The 21582-nt window shown below is 52.1% G+C and overlaps 1 protein-coding gene across 4 annotated transcripts in view; it reads left to right on the top strand.

The window, feature by feature from the left end:
* IFT122 (intraflagellar transport 122) overlaps positions 1 to 21543 on the top strand; it is a 68438-nt gene extending 46895 nt beyond the window's left edge. For 2 of the 4 annotated variants that reach the window (XM_084765184.1, XM_084765186.1), the window contains 13 exons: positions 2000 to 2161; positions 5934 to 6100; positions 8124 to 8295; positions 9601 to 9703; positions 11636 to 11776; positions 12924 to 13021; positions 15971 to 16071; positions 17700 to 17865; positions 18533 to 18644; positions 19060 to 19185; positions 20170 to 20249; positions 20552 to 20716; positions 21087 to 21543. In XM_084765184.1, coding sequence (XP_084621310.1) covers positions 2000 to 2161; positions 5934 to 6100; positions 8124 to 8295; positions 9601 to 9703; positions 11636 to 11776; positions 12924 to 13021; positions 15971 to 16071; positions 17700 to 17865; positions 18533 to 18644; positions 19060 to 19185; positions 20170 to 20249; positions 20552 to 20716; positions 21087 to 21176 — 1683 coding nt within the window. In that variant the 3' untranslated portion in view covers positions 21177 to 21543. The remainder of the gene's footprint in view (positions 1 to 1999; positions 2162 to 5933; positions 6101 to 8123; positions 8296 to 9600; positions 9704 to 11635; positions 11777 to 12923; positions 13022 to 15970; positions 16072 to 17699; positions 17866 to 18532; positions 18645 to 19059; positions 19186 to 20169; positions 20250 to 20551; positions 20717 to 21086) is intronic. The other 2 variants (XM_084765185.1, XM_084765187.1) reach the window with 1 other exon arrangement.
* Positions 21544 to 21582: the final 39 nt, after the last annotated feature.

The following is a 21582-nucleotide window of genomic DNA, read 5'->3' as shown; positions in this document are numbered from 1 at the left end:
TCCCAGGCTGCTGGCTGGCTCCTGGGGCTGGTACTTGGTGTTAGCCAACTGGGCCCTTGGAACCTTCATCCACAGCTACAGAGCTTTACTTTTCTTGCACAGAAGTAGCTGGCTTCTGTGAAGACTGACTCCCATCCCTTGTCGTATCCTAGTCAGTTCAAAAGGTCTACCTCTGCCAGTGATCTGTGCACTGAGAGTTGTTGCATTTCTGTATTGTCTCTGGGGAAAAGCAGAACGTGCTCAACTGATCCCTGTGATGGTCCTGAGGCCCCGGCTTCTGGCTTCTGGGTGGCCAGCTTTACCCAGGGAATGCCTCAGTGGTTCCTGTTGAACTTGGGAGGATAGCATACTGGTGGCAGAACAGTCCATCTGTGTTGACAGTCCTTTACAAGCATGTTCTTCTGCAGCCCACATTCCACACCAACTGACACCGATCTCACTACAAAAGTTTAGTTCACTCACAGTCCTAGATGTCAGCTTATTGGTTGATTAGCCTGCACTATGTGAAGGCTTAAAATTATTTCTATCACTGGTGAAGCATGTTGTCTCCAGCTGCTGAAACTTCCACCAGCTTGTCTAGGAGTTTGATTCCATGTCTCATCTTCCTCCAGTGCGATACAGTTGACAGAAAACAAGCAAAAGGCAACTGCTGGGGCTGAGGGCTGAGTGCTGGCAAGTGTTTACAAATACTGGAGCTTTAGACTAATGAGTGTTCCCAACACAGGAGGAAGGTGTGTGTGGGTGTTTCTCATCATCCTCAGCACTGCTGAGTGTGCATGCACTCACGTGTGCACATATATGTGCACACAGCTGTGTGTTAGGGACTGTCCCTTGCTTCAGAAGGTGGAATCATGGGATATCAAGAGTGAGCTTTGTGTGACCTTGGCTGTGCCTGATTTACATCACCTTCCTTCACAGCAGTGCTTGGTGGTGCTGGGCTCACTGAGAACAGGTCTCCTGCATGAAGTAGGCACTAGCGCACACAGCGTCTTAGTTAGGGTTTCTGTTGCTGTCATAAGACACCGTAAGCAAAAGCAGCCTGGGAAGGGAAGGTTTATTTCAGCTTACCGTTCCACATCACAGTCCATCCCTGCGGGAAGTCAGGGCGGGAAGGTGGAGATAGGAGCTGAAACAAAGACCGTGAAGGAGCGCTACCCACTGGCTTGCTCCCTAGGCTTGCTCAGCCTGCTTTCTTATAGCACCCAGGACACCAGCCCCGGGTGGCACCACCTACTGTAAGCTAGACTTCCCACATCAATCAAGAAAACATTATTGGCTTACCCACAGGTGAGTCTGGTGGGGTCATTTTGTAAGTTGAGGAGCTTGTGTCAGGTTGACATAAAACCAGCCAGCACACATAATGTCTCCTCTTCTCACAGTTAGATTTGTGAGCCTGCTTTATGGCCTCCATCTTGGTTGAAAATTTCAGACTTTGAGCCAGGCGTGGTGGTGCATGCCTTTAATCCCAGCACTCGGGAGGCAGAGGCAGATGGATCTCTGTGAGTTCGAGGCTAGTCTACAAAGCAAGTCCAGGACAGCCAGTGCTACACATGAAAACCCTGTCTTGAAAAACAAACAAACAAACATCTTAGACTTTGTCCTTGTCTGTCATCAGTCTAGGTCACAGCTCTGTCACCAAGGTGTCTGGGGCTTTGGGAGATCTTGGGAATGCAAGGGCTATCCCTAACTGTTCAAGTTATCCCAAGGTTGCCTTGGGCAAGCGTACAGGAAAGCAGTCCTGTGGAATTTCCACTGAGCAAACAAAGGATCGCTTCTTGTTTGATCTTCAGTTGTCTGGAAAAAAAAAAAAAGAATCTGCTTTTGTTGTTGAACATTCCCAATAGAGACATAGGTGAGAGACATAGCAGCCCAGGAGCCGAGGGTGGGCTCCAGTGGGAAGACCCAGGGGCTTAGCCTGAAATAGCAGCAGCTAGCCTTTGTACAGGCTGCTTCCTGTCAGGGCTATGGAGGCCATTTCCTGTGCTTCTAATTTTTCCAGGAGAGGAAGAAGCGGGGAGAGACCAACAATGACCTGTTTCTGGCAGATGTGTTTTCCTACCAAGGGAAGTTCCACGAGGCAGCCAAGCTGTATAAGAGGAGCGGCCACGAGAACCTCGCACTGGACATGTATACTGATCTCTGCATGTTTGAGTATGCCAAGGTAACCCACCCTGTCCTGGGCCCAGCCTGCCACCAGGAGTTCCCCAGGCTCTGACCTGCAGTGAGTGTCTTAAGTCATGTGTCCAAGAAATGATACAGAAGATGGGGATGACTCTGGGGGTGGTGGTGGTGGTGGCCCCGCCTTTAATCCCAGCACTCAGGAGGCAGAGGCAGGTGGGTCTCTGTATGTTTGAGTCCAGCCTGATCTACAGAGAGAATTCCAGGACAGCCAGGAGTACACAAGGAACTCTGTCTTGAAAACCCAAAAATAAATAAAGTGATTAATTAATTAGTTAAAAAATAAAATGGGAATGACCTAAGGAAAAGGATGGGTAGATTAATAAACAGGGGACCTTCAGTACAGCCATCAGGTTGAAATGGACTGAAAGCTAACCCCAAAGGTGGATGTCAGAGGGACAGCACATCAGAGTGCCTGAGGAGAACAGTGTGTGGGCTTTGAGCATACCAGCATGATGTTGTCACCAGGTACCGAGGGCTTAGGGCAGTCTCCACAGACTGCCTCAGACCTGGGTCGGCAACTAGCAAGATTTGGTGTTCTTCGTGACAAGCTGATCCTCCCACAAGGGAGGACTCTGTGGCTCCCTGCAGCCGGCTCTCCAGAGAGCCTGCTCCAAGCAGCTTGAGTTTAGAGTGCCTCACTGAGCCTGCTAGGTGCAGTGGCTCCCTCAGGAGGGTCCACAGATGGCTTTGAGACCCTCAAAATCCTGTGGCATCCTCAAGTCCTAGCCATAGCCATTAAATGGCTGTTAATGCTAATCATGTAGCTCAAGAGTCCCAGGTATGACGGCTTCCCCACTCTTCTCTGTGTGTCTGTGCCTAACCACAGCTGGGCTCTTCTCCTACCCCTCAGTGAGAGCCTGTGGCTCCTTCATGCAGGGATGAATCTCCAGGCTGCCCCTGTGCTTCCCTCCCTCACACTTCACATCTGGGCTTCAGGCTTCCTCTGCTTTCTCTTCTTCCCTAGCCTCTTCCGTGCTCCCACCAGCACACGTCCAGGATTACATGACAGGAAGGAAAGAAGGAGGAAGGGAGGGAGGGAAGAAAGGAAGGAGGGAAGGAGGAAGGGAAGGAAGAGAAAGAAAAAATGAGGCATATGACCAAATTAAAATACAAGTCCACGTCCAGGAATGTGCCTCGGTTGTAGAGCAGGTACCCTGGGCTCAATCCCAGTACTTTATACAGTAGACACACCACACACACACACACACTTAGGAAAGTGGGAGGGCCGGGTATGGCTCCAGGATGGGTGCCTTTAGACCTCCCTCTGGTCACCGCTCCTCCCACTTTGGGTCCTTGTCATGGTTCCCCTGTGTTTCCTGCACCGCTGGCCTCCTACCCAGCAGTGCAGCCTGTTCATACGCTCCATCTGGTGTGGCTCTCCATGAAAGTCAATACTCTGGGCTTGTTTTGATTTTAATTTTTGATCACAATTCCCAGTATGTTGGTTCCATCTCAAGAACACACACACACACACACACACACACACACACACACACACACACACACACACACACCCCACCCTGGCTTGGTAGTCTGCATTTAGGAAATGTGTGCACACATACACATTATGTTGGGGGTGGGAGATACAGTGCTTATTAACATGGCATGTTTTTGTTTACTCGAAAATTGCTTCCCAAGATTCAATCTGGTTTTTGGAAAATTTTTAAATTACATTCCCACGTACAAATAAATTGTATGCTTTCCGGACAAGTGACATGTTTATGTGGTGATAAAGGGATTATAATGCTCTTAGCTCCTGTGTAGTGCGTCCTTATCAGAAGCACGGAGCATGAGAACCCTGCGCAGTCTCATTCATCACTCAGCACAGCCCCTTTCTGTCCACTCCAGGACAAAGTCTTTGCTGTGGCCTCGAGATAACATGTAAATTGGCTTCATAGAACCAAAGAGCCTTTGAAAACCCACTTGGTTGAGCTTTGAAGGAACTATTTAGACCCAGCTTGAATAAAGTCATAGGCTCTGAGTAGACTGCTGGGATGGAGGAGGTGTGCCTCCTGTCAGGGAAGTCCCTGCAAGCCACAGAGCTGTGTGCCTGCGTGGTCCCCTTGGGGAGATGCTTCACATTGTGGCCACCTCTTAGCTTTTGGCCTTTTCCCTCTGCTACCTAACTGAGTGTTCCCTTTGCCAAAGTCTCTTTGAAGGACATTTCTGTGCTTTTATAATGCCTGTCTCTGCTGCTAACCTCATGCAGCTAGCCGAGCAGGAAAGCTTTGTGTTCATGAAGAGTTGATGTCATAACTGCCAAGAGGGAAGTGTGTCTGTAATGGCCTAGGCCAGGTGTCCCTGGTGTCTGCTCCCCAGACCCTTCTCTGTGTGCCCCCCAGGGGAAGCAGAAGCTAGCTACAGCCAGCCCTGTCTTTATTTGGTTTGTAACAGGTAAAATGATGCCCTTCCTCCCCTTCCTGAATTATTTGGCTGTCTTAGGCCGACCTAATATATGGTTTAGGGGCTACATAATTACCCTGAAAGCAAATGGAAAAAGAAATGAACTAATTGTTCAAGTGGGTTTCTGCATACATTGACTGCACTTTCCTGACAAATGAGTGTTAATCGTGAGGAAAGGAGTGCTTTTTTTATACTTTGTGAGGTTGACACAGAGCACTCTCTGTAGGGTACATTTTCCTCAGACAAACCACTTCTCACTAGCAATGCAGATCTTCGCTGTACGTCTCTCAGTTCCCCCTTTTAAAAAGCCCCACCTCAAAAAGTGTCAGCACTCAGGCAGCTTCAACAGTGGCAGCTCCATCTTGAAAAGGGAACATTCTGAGGCTGTTTCTGATGCATCTTGGTGGTAACCCAGGAAAGCTGGTCATGGCCCTCAGGGAACACCCTTCATTGGGAGAAAAAGATCCCAGGACCTACCCAATCCCTGAACCTCCAGAAAGGACTATTTCCTTCATCTAAGGCTCCTTCCCTTTGTGGGTCATGCTCCTGCTTCTGCAGACTGACCTCAAGACAAGATCTGATCCACTCAGTTAAGAAATGAACCACCAGGTAGTGGTGGGAGGCAGAGGCAGGCAGATCTCTATAAGTTTGAGGCCAGCCTGGTCTCCAGGGCAACATAGTGAGACCCTGTTTCAAAAAAAAAAAAAAAAAAGGAGGAGGAAGAATGAGCCAAGGGGTGTTCTGCCCCAGGTCTATCGTAGACATATCTTAGGGCAAAGCTAACAGAATGATCTGAGTTCAGGCCACAGAGCTTCTACCAAAAGAGATGAGAAAAAGCACTTCAGTGTGGCAGCCAGAGGAGGACACCAGGGACCAAACCCAGAACTCTGTGCATCCTTGTCTAAGTTTAGAGGACCATGTACCTAGCACCAGCCTGGAGCATCTGGTGTCATTCCAGTGTATAACTAGTGATTCTAGGGTTAGCATTTGTAAATTCCCAGCTAGTCATGCTTCTGTCAAACTGGGAAGGTCACAAAGCAGCCTGCTCCCAATCCTTCTCTACAGAGTCTGTAAGGTGTTTAGAACAAGTGTGAAGGGAAGGAAACATGGAGGGCCACAGTCCTTGGCCTGCCCTGGGGCCCCAGCAGCACTTGTGGATGGCCCGTGCACACTCCCTTCCTGGACACCTGGGACTTCCCCACATGCTGTCACACAGAGCTGGGCTCTCATGCATCCTGCTCCTTTGCACAGCCAAGTGGAGCCCTTCCCTGCTCTGCTTTCGGGAGCTGATGTAATGCTGGCACGGGAAGTCCTAATCCGGAGTGTTTTTGTTTGTTGTGCTTCCTCAGGATTTCCTTGGATCTGGAGACCCCAAAGAAACAAAGATGCTCATCACCAAGCAGGCTGACTGGGCCAGAAACATCAACGAGCCCAAAGCTGCGGTGGAGATGTACATCTCAGCAGGGGAGCACACCAAGGCCATAGAGATCAGTGGCAACCACGGCTGGGTTGACATGTAGGTTTCAGCCCTTGCCTGGGAACACTTGGCAGTGTGTCAACTCTGAGTTTTTGATTGACAAGGGAAAAAAATGTTTCTTTAAATATTGGAACCAAACATGAAAGCGACTAGGTTCTTTGGCAGATAAAGAGCTTGAACAAGGTAGCACTGCCTTTGAGGAGTTTGAGAAGAGGGTAGTAGGGGCCTAAGGGACACACACAGATGCACCTCAGGCACTGTGTTGACCTTCCAGGCCTCTGATTCTGCCCTGCACCTTCAGATCTGTAATCTCTGCATTCATCTGTCAAATGAAGAAAGCAAGCCTCAGGGGGGGGACTCATATCCTCAAAGGCCAAGCATCTGGGGAGTCCTAGGCGAAGCTGTAGACTGACGGGTGGTTTCAGTGCCCGGGAGGAGCACAGGAAGACCCCTCAGGCCGTCAGGGAAGGGAACCCTGGAGCCATGGCTTTGTGAAGTGGCTGTCCAGAACTTTCAGGTAGAGACCGTTAGAAGGGGAACAGATATAGGCAGGAGACACAGTAGGCCGGCAGGGATTTTGGTGGCTTGAGGCCCCAGGGTAGAGTGGAGCTGCTGGAACAGAGAGGAGTTGAAGCTAGCTACAAGAGAACGGAGGAGGCGAACAGGCCACACGACGGTTCCATCTTAGGGCTGAGCAAGGGGCAGCTGAGGTGAAGGAGTCTGTACATTAAAGGCCACTGGTTGTTTAAGAGGCAACAGTGTGGTCCATAGAAGCCAGTGGCATAGTCAAGCCCTGGGGAGGAGGACAGAGTGGTATGTGGGTCTCTCACCAAGGGGCCTTTGTGGGTAACCTACCCCCAACCTTCCCTTGTTTAGGAATACTGTCTGAAAGATACAGGCTGAGATCTTAGATTGTGCCACAAGTATTGTCTCTACAGAAAGGGTGGTGCTGATGGGAGCCAGGCAGGCTCATGGTCTCTACTTTTCCCACTAGTTTTTCATGTCACTTTCATTTGCAAATGCTCTGTATTAAGTTCCCCTGGGGACATTTAACTAGTTCAAGGAAGAGACATTAAGTGTGTTCTGTCCCTCTTCTGGGCCTGGCTGTAACAGGTACCTCTCTCCCCTAGGAACACTGGCTTGGTGGGTGGGGCTTTTAGGCTCTGGAGGCTTGCCTGTGCTACCTTTCCTAAAAACATATCCTTTCTCTGATGAGCTGCGTTATTTTTAGTTGCCATTATTATTCTAAGCGCAGACTGACAGGCCTCCCTAAGCCCGCCTGTCTGCGATTCGGATCTGTTACAGCCTCTTCTGTTCTCACACAAAGCAGACTGGGTAGAGTCCTCACCCTGAGATATTGGCTTTGCTCCAAACCCTGGGCTGCGTAGACCCCCAAAAGCACACTGAATCCAGCCTATGTACTAATGAGTGGTAGGTAGGTGATCACTCCCAGGAAGATGAGAGTGACCGAACCTCAGAGTCCCTGCCTGGGGTCAGTGCCTTAGCCAGAAGGACCCTGCCAGAGCTTCTAGCCTTCCTTCTGGCCCAGGACAGGCTTCGCACTTGTCACTTCCTCTAGAGTGTCAGTGACGGAGGCAGTCTCATGCCCAGCCTCTGCTTTCCTGTGGGAATTCCTGACTGTGCTGGAACACGCTCTTTGCCACTTCCTGCTGGGGAGTCATGGGCTGAGTGCTTCACCTTCTATGTATACTCAAACTCAAGTCATCTTACCTTATGGGAGGGCGGGGAAAGGTGATTCTATGAGACCACATATGGAAAATCTCCTGCGTCCATCTCAGCATTGGTGGTGGATCCCAGATCTTACTGGATAGATTTACAACTGGTGTTAAGAGGCACATGAGGTACGGACAAGTGTCTTCATTGCTTCTGAAGTGTGCATCCGTCCTTTCCATAATTACCTGTGGAACCCCTCCCAGGGGCCATAGCATCATTGTTAGCTTGGGGCATAGCAGAATGAGCCAGCACAGAGCCCCGTCCTTGAGAGGACCAGGGGCCTCCCACTGCCTCCTCCTCCAGACCTCACAGGTGCCTTACTCTCTAGGTTGATAGACATTGCTCGGAAGCTGGACAAGGCTGAGCGTGAGCCCCTGCTCATGTGTGCTCGCTACTTTAAGAAGCTGGACAGTCCTGGCTATGCTGCCGAGACCTACCTCAAGATTGGTGACCTGAAGTCCCTGGTGCAGCTATATGTGGACACCAAGCGCTGGGATGAGGTGAGAGAATGCTCTTGCTGGGTTGGGACTCTGCCTGAGCCCCCTAGCCACAGGCAAGTGGATACTAAGCAGCCGAGGGCTAAGATGGAGAAAAGCTGCCCTCATGATGGAAGGTTGCCTGGCAGTCAGATTTTGCCTCAAAGTCTCTGAGCCAGAATATCTTGGAGGGCCTTTTTCACTATAACTTCCCGTTTGTTCCTTCATTCATTCAGAAAATTGTTACAGGCTGTCAGCTATGGGCTAGCCCCATGACAGGCAGTAGGAATGTGTGTGTCAGCATGACAGCTCTAGTGCCTGCTGCTGGTCTGAGCCACCTCTGACTAGCCCCACAGTGTCAGGCTCACCTTTGAAGTAGGGACACACCAGCATGGCATTTAAAACCCGTGTGGCATTTTGGTGGAAAATGCCAACCATATTTTTCCGTTACGAGCTACCAGAGCTATTTCCAGGGCAGCGATTCCCTGCTCTTGTTCTCTTCCCAGTCTTGACTGCTGTGGTGTGAGAGGATCAGAAGGGAGAATCAGCCAGGCAGATCAGAGACACAGCTGTCCTAGGGCCAAGGCTGTCTAGGCAGCCAGGGTAGAGCCCCTCTGTGCCTGTGTCCTGGAAAGAATGTCACCTGGAGAGAGTTAGTGGTACCCGCCCCGTGATGATCTCAGACAGAGCCTTAGCAAGCAAGGCACTACCTGAGCAGCCTGGCTCCTGTCTGCCCTCCAGGTGGCTCCACTTCCTGAGGTGACAGGATGGAAGAAGCAATGGCTCCTCAGGACAGACACTATCCAGTGGTGGCAATTAGCATGCCTTAGGCCCTCCCAGGCCTTGTCTCCTGCTCTCCCGGCCCGGCAGGTGGTTTTAGGGCTTTAATGAAGTAGCTACTGAGTCCCATGCAACACTGTCCACAGGCGTCTGTGACAGCTAGTAAGCAGTGATGACGATAATGTCAATCCTGGTTCCTTAGGTGTCGCCTGCAATTAAAAGAAATCTGTTTGCAGCGCTACAGGAGCCCACGCAAACCCTCAAAATAAAATGTTTCCGATTCTGTGCTGCTTCTGTGCTCCAGAAACAGACTGTGTTGTTATTGAATCCAGTCGGTTGCATATTGCCGCTAATTGCCTTTTGTTTTCAAAGAGCTGGTTTGTTTTTGTGTTTCTGGGGGTGGTGGGAGGGGGAGACACTTCCCCCCCCCCTCCCGAGTTGTCAGGCTGGCAAAATATGACATCCCTAACAGATTCAGCCAAGTGCCACACTTTGAGGGGCTGCGGGGGCCGCTTCGCTGTGTTAAGAATGCCTGACTCCTCCCTCTAGGCCTTTGCTTTAGGTGAGAAGCACCCTGAGTTCAAGGATGATATCTACGTGCCCTATGCGCAGTGGCTAGCCGAGAACGACCGGTTTGAGGAAGCCCAGAAAGGTAGGCCGCTCAGACAGCACTGTGTAGATGCGGTGGGGAGGGCTGCTGAGACACGGGACAGAGGCTGCCTAGTCCTTGTCTCAGCACGTCCCCAGGACAGGAAGGAACCTTCATTCTGGCTCTTGCTGTGTTTGCTGGTGAAAGACTTCAGAACAAGGACATGGATGTTGAGGCCACGCCCCCTGGGCTATTGCGTACCTGTTGAGGACCCTAGCTGTGTCCCTGCTCTTCAGCAGCTCCCTATTAACCTTGCAAAGCACCTGTACTCCAGTGTGCCTTCCCTTTAATCTTAAACCAGGAAGCTCTCTGGTCTAGGCATCACTGTTATTGACATTTTGTGGGTGAGGAAACTAAGGTTGGAGGAGGTAAAGGAATTTGTCTGTAGTACACTAGCTGCGACGCTGTACAGAGGTCACTTGACCCAAGGCATACCTTGTCAAGACAAAGTGAGAGAACTGCCCTTCGTGTCTGGCATAGTCTCACCTTCATTTTCCTCTGCTGAGAAAATAAATGGGCTTTGTTTCTGGCTCGGGCAAGCCAAGCAGCCTCTCTGCCCCTTGGTGCTTCTGTTGGTGAAATGAGCCGTACACGGGGTGTGACGGCATCTGAAATTGAAGCCAAAGCAAGTGTGGCACATTAACTGATAACGTTCATCATCGGTTAGCGATGTGACCGCCTTCGCTGTGGCAGGTGCTGGCTGGGCACTTAACCTGCGTAACCTTGAATCTTGCCAACAGCCCTGCAGAGCTGCAGAGGCTACATGTGCTGTGCGAAGCTAGTGAGCGGCAGAGCCGGAATTGGATCAGGATCTGTCCAACTGGGAGCCTAATTCTTAGGCCTGTTTAGAAAGTCTCCTAATTGAAGTGGGTGGGTCGTATTCCATAGCATCTCATTTACACTTCTATATGGTAGCAGTTGCCACCTCCTGACACACTGCACAACAAATGTCCCCCTGCTGGAGCTCCTCCGTTTACAGCCCCTGTGAAGGACGGCATGTTCTCTACTGCTCAGCACTTCCAGAGCACCCAGTTGCTGAAGTATCTGCATGTTTGGGCAAAACACATCAACCTATCCATCTGTCTCTGCCGCCCTTCCAAGAATCCATCGCCATAGTAACTTGGTACTCAGACAAGAGACAGAAGATGAGAATAAACCAAGGCCAGACCTTCCGTCTTCTGCAGGCAGAAGATGTGGGTCACTCTGATGCCCACATGTGGGCAGGTGTCAGAGCTCAGAGTCTTCTGGCAGCCCCAGGGTCCCCAGAAGTTGGCCATATGATAGCGAGGGGCCCAGGAAATTTCTGTTAAACAGACATAGGCATGATTGAGACGTTCCTTGCTTGTTTTCACAAATGTCTGGTTTTGCGAGCTGAGCCAGATCTTTCAAGGTTGGTATCTGAAAGCACTCAGCTGAACATGGGTTCAGGACTGGCTGCTTCTGTTCTTTGACCTTGGGCATGGTGCTCTGTCTCTACCTAGCAAAGCTCGTCATTCTCATTTAAAAGGAGAGGGGGTAGTTTTCTTTAGAATTTTGTCTTGAGGATTCAATGCAGTAATTAACAGTGAAGGTGTTTTGTGAACTGCCAGGCTCCATAGTGTAGTGGGCCCTGCTAGTACGACCCGGGAGACACAGTCTCCTTCTGGAGATCCCTGTGGGCAGTGCCAGGCTTTGGTGCCTCGGATTTTCTCCCTGCCGTGCCTTGCTAAAGTAGGTTGCCATTTCCCAGCCAAAAGGAGTGTATCTCCCTGTGCTTATTTCAGGATGTAGCCTTGGTTATTTATAGCTGCGGCCTGAGAGGCACATCTCAGCAACACAGCATCACAGATGCTCTGAAGAGTGGCCTGCCTCTCAAGCAGCCTCATGTAAGCCCTGCACGATCTCCCTGTTTCATGCTGCCTCCCCATGACATGCATATGCTTTCCTGGCCCTTAGCATTCCACAAGGCCGGGAGGCAGGGAGAAGCAGTCCGGGTGCTGGAGCAGCTCACACACAATGCTGTGGTGGAGAGCAGATTTAACGACGCTGCCTATTATTACTGGATGTTGTCCATGCAGTGTCTCGACATGGCCCAAGGTGAGTGAGCGACAGCCTGCTGACCTCTTGTCTGGCTCCTCTCTGACATCAGATAAAGTCGCAAGAGCAGGGCTGTTTCATTAAAGCCTGGGTGTGTTTATTGAGTGTCTTATCCCTGAGCCTGCCTTGCAATGGCTGTCTGGCCTGTCATCTCTTTCAAGTTAGCCTGTAAGTAGGACTGGCTGCCAGTCTGTCTGCTGGGTGGGAGGTCCCACCTACATTGCTAATTCGAAGCATCTCTCTTTTACTACCTGGGAGCCAAGAGCTGGGCCCAAGTAAGCTCTGGCAAAAAAAAAAAAAAAGTTTTTTTAATTAAATGAAAAGATGAAGAGATCACCTTACAATAACCCTCTTCAGAATCTCCCCCATCCCAGTCAGGAAGATAGTTTCAGAGTTGCTTTCATTCACATGGCTTCCCATGATGCCCCGAGGATTTCTGAAGAGGAGAGAAAGGAACATAGCTGTGCCCAAGGCAGTGTGCAGTAGTGGGAAGACTAGATGCAAAGTCTGCAGAGTGACAGTGCCTTCCTGAGCTGCTCTGCCCTGTGTCACAGCTGTCAGCTCCCAGTCAGAACCATCAGGCCCGAGTGCAAGGCGGGGTTTTTCTGTCCTGGCCATTGATAGGCACTTCAGGTAAATAACTGACAAGCTGAGGTGAACATGCCATCTGTCCACCCTTGTCCTGCCAGGCTCCTCTGATATAGCTGGGCCAGTAGGGCTCGTCCAGTGCTGGACATAACAGGCACTGGCCCAGTGAACAGAGCTGGGAGGGTACCATCTGTGATTTGGGAGAGATCTAGCCTCAGGTGCTTACTGGCCAGGACCTCTGCCCAGCTAAGACTCTTTCCATCTAAGATGGACCACTTCTTAGCAGGGCCTCTGTCCATTGTTGCCCTCTTGGCCCCTCTGAGCAGCATAGGAAGAGGTGATACTGTTTGACACATATCCTGCTCCTGCCTTCCTGCCTTCCTCTCTTCCTGTGCTCCTTCCTCCCCTCCTACTCTCCTCCCCTCCTGCCCTCCTCCCCTCCCCCTCTTCCTCTCCCTCCTCCCCTCCCCCTCTTCCCCTCCCTCCTCCCCCCTGCACTCCTCCCCTCCTGCTCTCCTCCCTTCCTGTTCTCCTCCCCTCCTCCACTCCTCTCTCACAGCAGATCCTGCCCAGAAGGATGCGATGCTTGACAAGTTTCACCATTTCCAGCACCTGGCCGAGCTGTACCATGGCTACCAAACCATTCATCGATACACAGTAAGGTGGCAGGGAGACTGATGGGTGTCACATGCTCAGCAAGAGCCTCTAAAGAGATGGGCTGTGTGATGAATGCTTAGAAACCATGCCCTCCTTAGGAAGTAATGGTGCTGTTCCTTCACTTGCACCCTGCCCCTTTTGACAGGAAGCAAACCGTGGGGCTCAGAATTACAGTCCAGACCTGGGGTAGGCCTTTCCAGTTTCTAGTTCAGTATTTGATGCCTTTCTAGATCAGTAAGTTCTCTCTCTGGCCCTCATCTCCTCTGTAAAACAAGAGGGTTAGCCTCATCTCCAAAGACCCACAATTGGTTAAGCTCTTTCCCTGATTGTTTTTGTTTTGTTTTGAGACAGGCTTTCTCTGTGTAGCGTTGGCTGTCCTAGACTCACTTTGTAGACCAGGCTGGCCTTGAATTCACATTGAGCCGCCTGCCTCTGCCTCCTGAGTGCTGCGATTAAAGGTGTGTGCCACCACGCCTGGCGATCATTCCCTGATTTTTTAAAATTCATTTTTTTGAGACAAGATTTCTCTGTGTAACAGCACAGAGATCCGCTTGCCTCTACCTCCGTAGTGCTAGGATCAAAGACGTGTGCCACCATCCTCTGATTCTTGTGATAAGGCCACGCTAAATGAGTTAGCATCTACTTCTTCCTATGTCTCCTCAGCCCTTAGTTAACCCACAGTGTGAGCTCATCCTATGGCAACAAACTGGGCTACAGCAGTGACAACACCAGGTTCCTGCTGAGGTTGGGCAGTGAGGCTTTATCACACACACTCATTTCATCCTTCAGCCTCGCTGTGAGCTATGAACATGAAGATGAGGAAGTCCAGGTGCCACACAGAGAAGAGCCACAGTTAGTAAGTGGCACAGCCTGGGCAGGAGCTCTACTGATTGCAGTCTGTGCTCTCAGTCTCTAGGATGTGGGTTCAGAGGTGTGTGTGGATGCCTCCCGTCCCACTGTGATGGGTGACCTTGGGCAAGCCTGCATCTCCTCTGTACTTCAGTTCCCATCGCTATGAAATGGAGATGATAGATGGGGTGTCGGTGAAGACTGCGCATCACTTTGAAGATGTGGCTCTGTTCCCCTTGTACCTCAGGTGGAGATTTCACAGCAGCATTTACAGGAGGCCACTCTCCTCAGTCCAGTGTCAGCTCTCAGGCCTCTCAGGGACCTGCTTTCCCTGAGTGTCTGCCCCTTGTCTGTTCTCTCTGTACCGTCCAAGTCTCTGGGAAACATTAGGGCCTGTCCATAGCCCTGGGACCATCTCTTTGCCAGAAGCACCTATGGGCTCAAGCCGACTCATCTTTCATTTAGGTCCTTTGTCTCACATATCTGGAAAGCTATGAACATAGGAGCTGCTGTTGGAGACAGTCCAGCCTACACTGGGTGTGCTGAGCTGCCTTGGATGCCTAGCCCTTGGCTCCTGTCTTCCTAGCTCTCCTGCTCCTTCCTGCTCACCTAACCACTGAGCTGAGCTCCGTTCCTGATACACATGGTGCTGAGCTAGGGGCCATCTATGAGGCCCAGGCTGGCATCCAGGCCAAAGCTGTTTTCTTGCTATTCCCCCAACCAGTGCCTGGGTGTGACAGTTCCTGTGATGAGGCCTGAGCAAGACAGTCCCTGCCACAAGGAACTCTCACTATAGTAAGCAGGGCAGCCCCTTGTGGGGAAAGCTTTGAGGAGGTGATCCCTCCACCAAGGAGGGGGACAAGTGAAGAAGAAGAGGGGGAAAGATTTGTGGCAGGCAGGCCATGGTGGTGGCCAGTACAGTTGAGGACTTGGCATTGGGGCCAAGCAGCCCCAAGTGAGCGGATCCTAAGATGGCAGAGAGAAACACAGATCGTTCCCCAGCCTCACAGCTTCCTTCACAGAGAAGCTCTGTTGATCTGGACGATTGTACACCTAGTGCCTGGAGTCTTCCAGCTCACACCCAGGAGAGCATGTGTCTCAGGCATATTTCCACCAATCCCCAGAGCCCACAGAGGCTGTAGAAATGTGCGTGGGTGAGCCAGCATGGTAGCACACACCTGAATCTCAGCACTCAGAAGGTGGAGGCAGGAGGATCATCCTTGGCTGCATAAGGAGATCAAGGCCAACTTAAGTAAAAAGCCTTTCTTAGAAACAAAAACAAACAAAAGGAAGAGGAAAAAAGAAAAATAAATGTAGTTAGGAACTCAGGAGTAAGTTGCTGGAGAGAATCTTCCAGCTCTGCACCAAAATAAAGTCACTTCTCACAGCTTTGGGTCTCACAAGGGCCAATCCTGGCATCTGTTATGAGAGTCCTGGCCAGAATCTTAGGAAGAGCTCCCCGTGGGAGGGCAGCCAGCACCTGTCAACATCTCAAGTGTGGTTTGCACTTGTAGCCTTTTTGCAGTGTCAGACCCCATCAAGGCAGGTCCTTGCCATGCACAAGCCCTATGGACAGAACCTTCCCTGATGGGCTGGGCTGCACTTGTGGCAACCTCTGGGTTCAGGTCTGTTCATTCCACCAGGGGTCTTGGAGACAACCTGCTAGAGCCTGGGCCAGCCTGGGCATTGTGTGTTTGGTGGTACATTTTGTTTCGGCAGTTGTTGAACAGAAAAGAGACTTGTGTGTCCTGCAGGAAATGGTTAAGCTCCCCACTAGGTAATGTCCTCACTCCCATCAAGGTCTTGAGCTGAAGACATGGAGCATCCCCAGGACATTGTGGCTGTGAGAAATGCAGCCTTTGGGGCTGGGGAGTCAGCCCTGGCTCTGAATCTCAGCTCTGCCTCATTCCTGCAGGTAACATGGGCTGTCCTTTATCAGGGCATCACTTTCCTGCCTGGAACCATGTGACTGAAAGTACATAGCCCACAAGCCTGTGTTAAAGGCCACTGGGGCCAGCCGCGACGGCCAGCACCTGTAGGTGCTCAACGTGTCCCCCACTTCTTCCAGTGGGGGATGCCATGCCTGCTGTTTTGCTGCAGGAGGAGCCGTTCAGCTTTGATCTCCCCGAAACCCTCTTCAACATCTCCAAGTTCTTGCTGCACAGCCTGACCAAGGCCACCCCCTTGGGCATCTCCAAAGTGTATCCTCCTCCCGACCCCCACCCTCCCGGCCCTCTGTCTAATGGCTCCCAGTCTCCACAGAGCACTTTACTGGCAGAAGCTCCCCCTCTCAGCAGCCACTGGGGAGTGAGGAGAGGCTCAGCTGGGCAGCCCGGCAGCCAGCGCCAAGGGGGAGATTGGCTTTCAGGGCCATCTAGCTATACCTGGCCTGCAATTCAGTTCTGGCCAGCACCTTGTCCTGGGACTCCCAGAACCAAGAAGGGTGGGGCTGAGACCAGGAAGCCCAAGGAGGCCTTCTGCTGATCTGGGACCACGTCAGCTCGGATGACGAAGCTGCCATCTAGTAGGGGCAGTGACAAGAGGCAAGGCCAGTTTCAGAGATATATACACTGTGCCCATGAGTAAAATGGAGGGAAGGCTAGGCCTACTCAGGGACAGCTGCCCCGAGGAAGCGACCTCATGCTGCGGACTAAGGCAGCAGGGAAGACCATCACTAGGATGGTGGTGGACAGAATCCCTGTGAGGTGGGTGTGGAGAAGGCCAGCTCTTCTGTGGGGTGTTGTGAGTCCCTGTGAGTCCCTTCCCTGCCAATGAGAGCTACAGAAGGGCGAGAAGCACAGAGGGGAAATGGGTCCAGCCTGTCACAAGGCATCTCCCTGTTCTCATTTGGCTGGCCTGCCTTCCTCCTGTAGGAGCCCCTCCCAGAAAAGCACCCCCAGCTCACCAATAAGAATTCATTTCCTAGAGGGTTTATATCCATTATTTACTCTTCAGGGAAAGCACCCCAAATAAATGGCCTTCACTGTGATGACCCCTTTCACTGGTAGGTCAGGCACACTAAAGAAACCACCACAGCCATACCTTCTACCCTTGGTACCTGAATCTAACTTGACCTGAAAGCTCTGTTGATGCACAGTTTGGCTAACTTGGATGCTGAGCCTCCCTGGTGTGGTCACAGACGCAGCGCGGTGTATGACTCAGAGGAATTACAGTGGAACAGACAAGGAGACCTACCAGCATATGTTGCTGGAATGGTGGTGGAGAGGTCACCCTAAGGAAGGGGACTGAGGGACATGTGACTTGGGATGCCAGGGAGACAGGGAGGATAGGAAGAGCCTTGGCGCAGCCGGGACTGGAGGTGACCTCACGTGACATACAGAGGCTTCTTGTCCTTACATAAAGCACACAGAGCGACCCTGAGAGTACAGGTGTCTTCCGCGCTGTGTGGCCCCTGTGAACCAGGCTACACCAGCTGGTAGGGCTAGAGCAGGAGAACACCTGATTCTAGGTATCCTTGATCTGGGTCAGCAGGTGCAACAAGGCAGGGAAAGCAACCAGGAGGCCCAAAGTCTTAAGTCAGGTTATGGCTGCTATCTCAGCACCAAAAGATTGAGGTTAGCCTAGGCTACAGAGTGAGACCATGGTATTACCCCACCCGCAAAAAAGAGGCAAAAAAGACCCTGTACTGCCTTTGTTTCTGGAAAGATCCCTGGGCCTTGCTGTCCTAGAAACACGTATCTCAAAATGAGCAAATATCTCTTTAGTGCCTGCCTATGATCTGGTACCAGCACAAGGTGCTTTCCAGCCTAGGGTGGGTAGTGTTGGCTCTGCGTCACACCTCTGCTGTCCTTAACCTTGCCAATGGCAGGAATACACTCTTCACCCTGGCCAAGCAGAGCAAGGCCCTGGGCGCCTACAAGTTGGCCCGGCATGCCTACGACAAGCTCCAGGGGCTGCAGATCCCCGCCAGGATTCAGAAGTCCATTGAGCTGGGCACCCTGACCATCCGCTCCAAGCCCTTCCATGACAGTGAGGTAAGGGCATGCCTTTGAGCCTGGCTGGATTCTGTTTGGAAGATGGCTGCTGTGTTCTTGGCTCCCCTGCCAGTGTACTGATTCACTCCTCCTGCTGCACTCCAGCCCACCCTGAAGCCACTGACCAGAACCCTGTCACTGGTCCCCTCCATGCCCAGGACATGTCTCTTCCCTCAAGCTTTGCTTAGGGAAGGCTCCTCTTCCTGGGAGCCCTTGTCCTCTCCCAAGCCCCATCCCAACAAGTCTCCTGCAGCATGGACAACCCAGGTCTATATAGCTCTGATTTTATGCTCAGAGAAGAGACTTGTCATCAGATAGGCCTGGGTTCAAATCCTGGATCTTTTGCCTCCTCGCTGTGCCTTAGGCTTCCAGTGCCTGAGTGTCCTGCTTTGTCAGTTGGGCATGCCTAAACCCTTCCCCGCAGGTGGTAGGAGGCTACTTGTGCAGCATAAATGATGTGCCTGGTGAGTGGCAGCAAGTGACAGTTGTTCCTGTGAAGACAGTGTCCCGCTGAGCCCTGGCTTGGAGGAGATGTCTGGGGTAGTGGGCCCCAGGTGTAGGCTTCACTTGGCCAGCCTCCCCACAGCATGCAGTCTTTGGCCCTGGAAGGAAGTGGAGATGCGCACACTTCTGGTTCAGCCTGGGCAGATGTGTGTTTGTTTTGTAGGAGCTGGTACCCTTGTGCTACCGCTGTTCTACCAACAACCCACTGCTGAACAACCTGGGCAACGTGTGCATCAACTGCCGCCAGCCTTTCATCTTCTCCGCCTCTTCCTATGGTGAGCTACCCCACTGCTTACAGACACGTGACACTGTGATAAGGTTATGCTACCATGCCTTGAAGCAGAATTGCTCTCAAGATCCACAGAGGCAAAGCCCGGTATGTCCCCAGCCAGAAGCCCCACTCTTGTCATACTGACAAGCCAGGGTTCATTGTTCAGTCTGAGAGGCTGAGGGAGCTGTCCTCTGAGAGGCTGAGGGAGCTGTCCTTTCCCACTCCCTTCAAAGCAGCCACTGCGGAGAGGGCTGCTGGAGGCCTGGTCCTCTCACATACGCTGTGCCCCTTGCCTGTGGAGAGGCTGCTTGGGGAAGAGGGCATGCTCTGGCCATTCCACCTGCTCACACACTGCCTGGTGTGAGTGGCAGTCCTAAGCTCTTGTGAGGCCGTCCCCCAGTCCCTCCCTGTCCCTCCAGAGGTGCTGCACCTGGTGGAATTCTACCTGGAAGAGGGAATCACTGACGAAGAAGCTGTTGCCCTCATCGATCTGGAGGCACCAAGACACAAGAGGGAGGGCAAATGGCAGGAGATCGCAGGCAGCAGTATCCTGTGCTCTTGGCTCGGGCCAGCCAGGGTGGGGGGCCTCAGCATGGGCTGTGCCAGCAGGCAGGGACCAAAGGACGAGAGCAAGAAAGACTGGGGAGGTCCCCACGCAGACTGGACCAACTTGAGAGTGGGCAGAGAGTTGGCCAGATCCTGCAGGTACAAGGAGAGTGACGCCATCTTCCTGTAAGGCCTCTGCCCTGCTCCTGAAGGCACTGATGATGCTTCTGGCCCCAGCTAAGCAGAAGGTGTGCTGTGTATATGTGAGGGATCCCCAGCTCTCTTCCCAGCTAGCTGCTTCATACAGCGGCAGCAATCACTACTCAGGCTGAGGAAATGGAGTGCAGCTCCCGGTTGTGCATTCCATTCTCCTGGAGGCCTCTCTGTCTGTCCCCTGACTCTGCCTTCCAAGTGCTTCATCCTTAGGTAGCTCCTCCCACCTCCATCCAGTTACAGAGACGGACACCAGTAATATGTATGCGCGCACACACACTATGCATACACAGCTGGTCCCCTGTGGTATTTTAACACCTTTGGAGCGTCTCACTGGAACAATTGGCCACATCCACCTAGTCCCTACATAAGGCCCTTCTGCCTGTGCCTCATGCCAGATTGGTAGGACTGGGTTCTATAACTGGGTTCCTTCATTCCATGGCTGGCTGTGACTGCTGAGTTTCTCAAATGGCAGCTGGGCCTATGTTCCCCACCCACTCAGGGCCTTTGGACAGCCACTTCTTATGAGCCATGGTGTGTCTAGAGGATAGGGGAAGCAGATGATCCCAATGGGGCCCTTTTCTCTTTCTCTGGCCTGTGCCACCCGTCCCCCACCTTCTACCTGGAGGTCTCTCCCAGCCACTGTACCACTCTCCCCAAGTCTGTGAGAGGTATCACCTAGTGAGCTCCTGGGAGTGAACATGTGTGCTGGAGGGTGGTACCTGTACCTGACTGGGTCTCTAGCTCCATCCTTAACTAGAACCTTCCAGATTCCCAGACGTTGAGGTTGGATGAGACCATGGACTCCATAGGAGACGATGACCCGTTCACAGCCAAGCTGAGCTTTGAGGTGAGATGACATCTCAAGAGGCAGGGTACTGAGAGGGCTCGTGGAAAGTAATCAGAGCTTTCTCCCAGACGCATAGGGACCCTCAGTTAGTGTGGCAGTTAGCTACAACTTCAGACATGGCAGAAAGCGTGCCAGACAACTTCCTGTGGTGACTGGGTGGTTCGAGTCCACTTTGGTGCTGGCATGGGAGCACGTCACTGTCAGGGCTGCCAGGAGTTGAGATGTGAGAGTGTCCCTTTGGCCCCCAAGGGTCCTGGGATCAGGCCAAGGGCATGATACCCATGTACATTCCACACACACAGCAAGGTGGCTCCGAGTTTGTGCCTGTGGTGGTGAACCGCTCGGTGCTGCGCTCCATGAGCCGAAGGGATGTTCTCATCAAGCGCTGGCCCCCACCGCTGCAATGGCAGTATTTCCGCTCGCTGCTGCCTGATGCCTCCATCACCATGTGCCCCTCCTGCTTTCAGGTACCCAGCCTCCTGCTGGCAGTCTCTCCTACTTTTCCATTCTCAGCATCTCCCTTGGGAAGCTGGGCGTGTAGAGGGAAGATCATGAGCTGTCCACAGCCTGCCCCTCCCTTGCATCTGCCCAGCTGGCTGTAGTGGACCTTACCTGGTTCCTGCTTTGCACTCCCCTGAATGAGGGATGATGTACCTGTGAACTTCATTCAGAATAAAGAGCCCTCCTGTCCGCAGACCGATGCATTTCAGGTCTGCTGTTGCTGACAGCAACTCACCGCTTAGCTGCTTCCTCTCGGGGCAGCATGTCCCAGCCAGGGCTCAGGGCTTGAGTGGCACCTGGCCCTGCTTCCCTGTGTCATGGGCTTTCTCTCCTCAGATGTTCCATTCGGAGGACTATGAGCTGCTGGTACTCCAGCATGCCTGCTGCCCCTACTGCCGGAGGCGCATCGATGATACTGGCCCGTGAGCAGTGACTGGCCTCTGGGACCACCTGCTCCCCTGGCCTCCTTGCTGTCCCCACACTGCTGGGGAGAAAGAATTAAACCCTCAGAACATGTCTCCTGCCCAGATGAAGTTAGTATGTTGGGGAGGGGCCTCGCTTTGTGTAACCACGGTTTTCCTATTTATGGCATTTCATGCCTTGTAAATAGCACCAGAGGATGGGGAAGAGAACGCACATATATTTTCTAAGAAAAAAAAAATCTGTTACTTTTAGAAGGGCTGAAGTGTTCACAGCAGCCTGCTGGAGTCCGTAGATCTGTCAGACCGTTACTGTGTACACTTTGCCAACAGATTGCCTCAATAACGACAAATAAAAGTGCTACTCATTTTCATCAGTGTCTGTGTTTTAGCAAATCCTCATATTGTCTGCA

The sequence above is a fragment of the Acomys minous genome, assembly GCF_964271855.1.
Source record: "Acomys minous genome assembly, chromosome: 17".
NCBI lineage: Eukaryota > Metazoa > Chordata > Mammalia > Rodentia > Muridae > Acomys > Acomys minous.
This window is presented reverse-complemented; position numbering and strand designations above follow the sequence as displayed.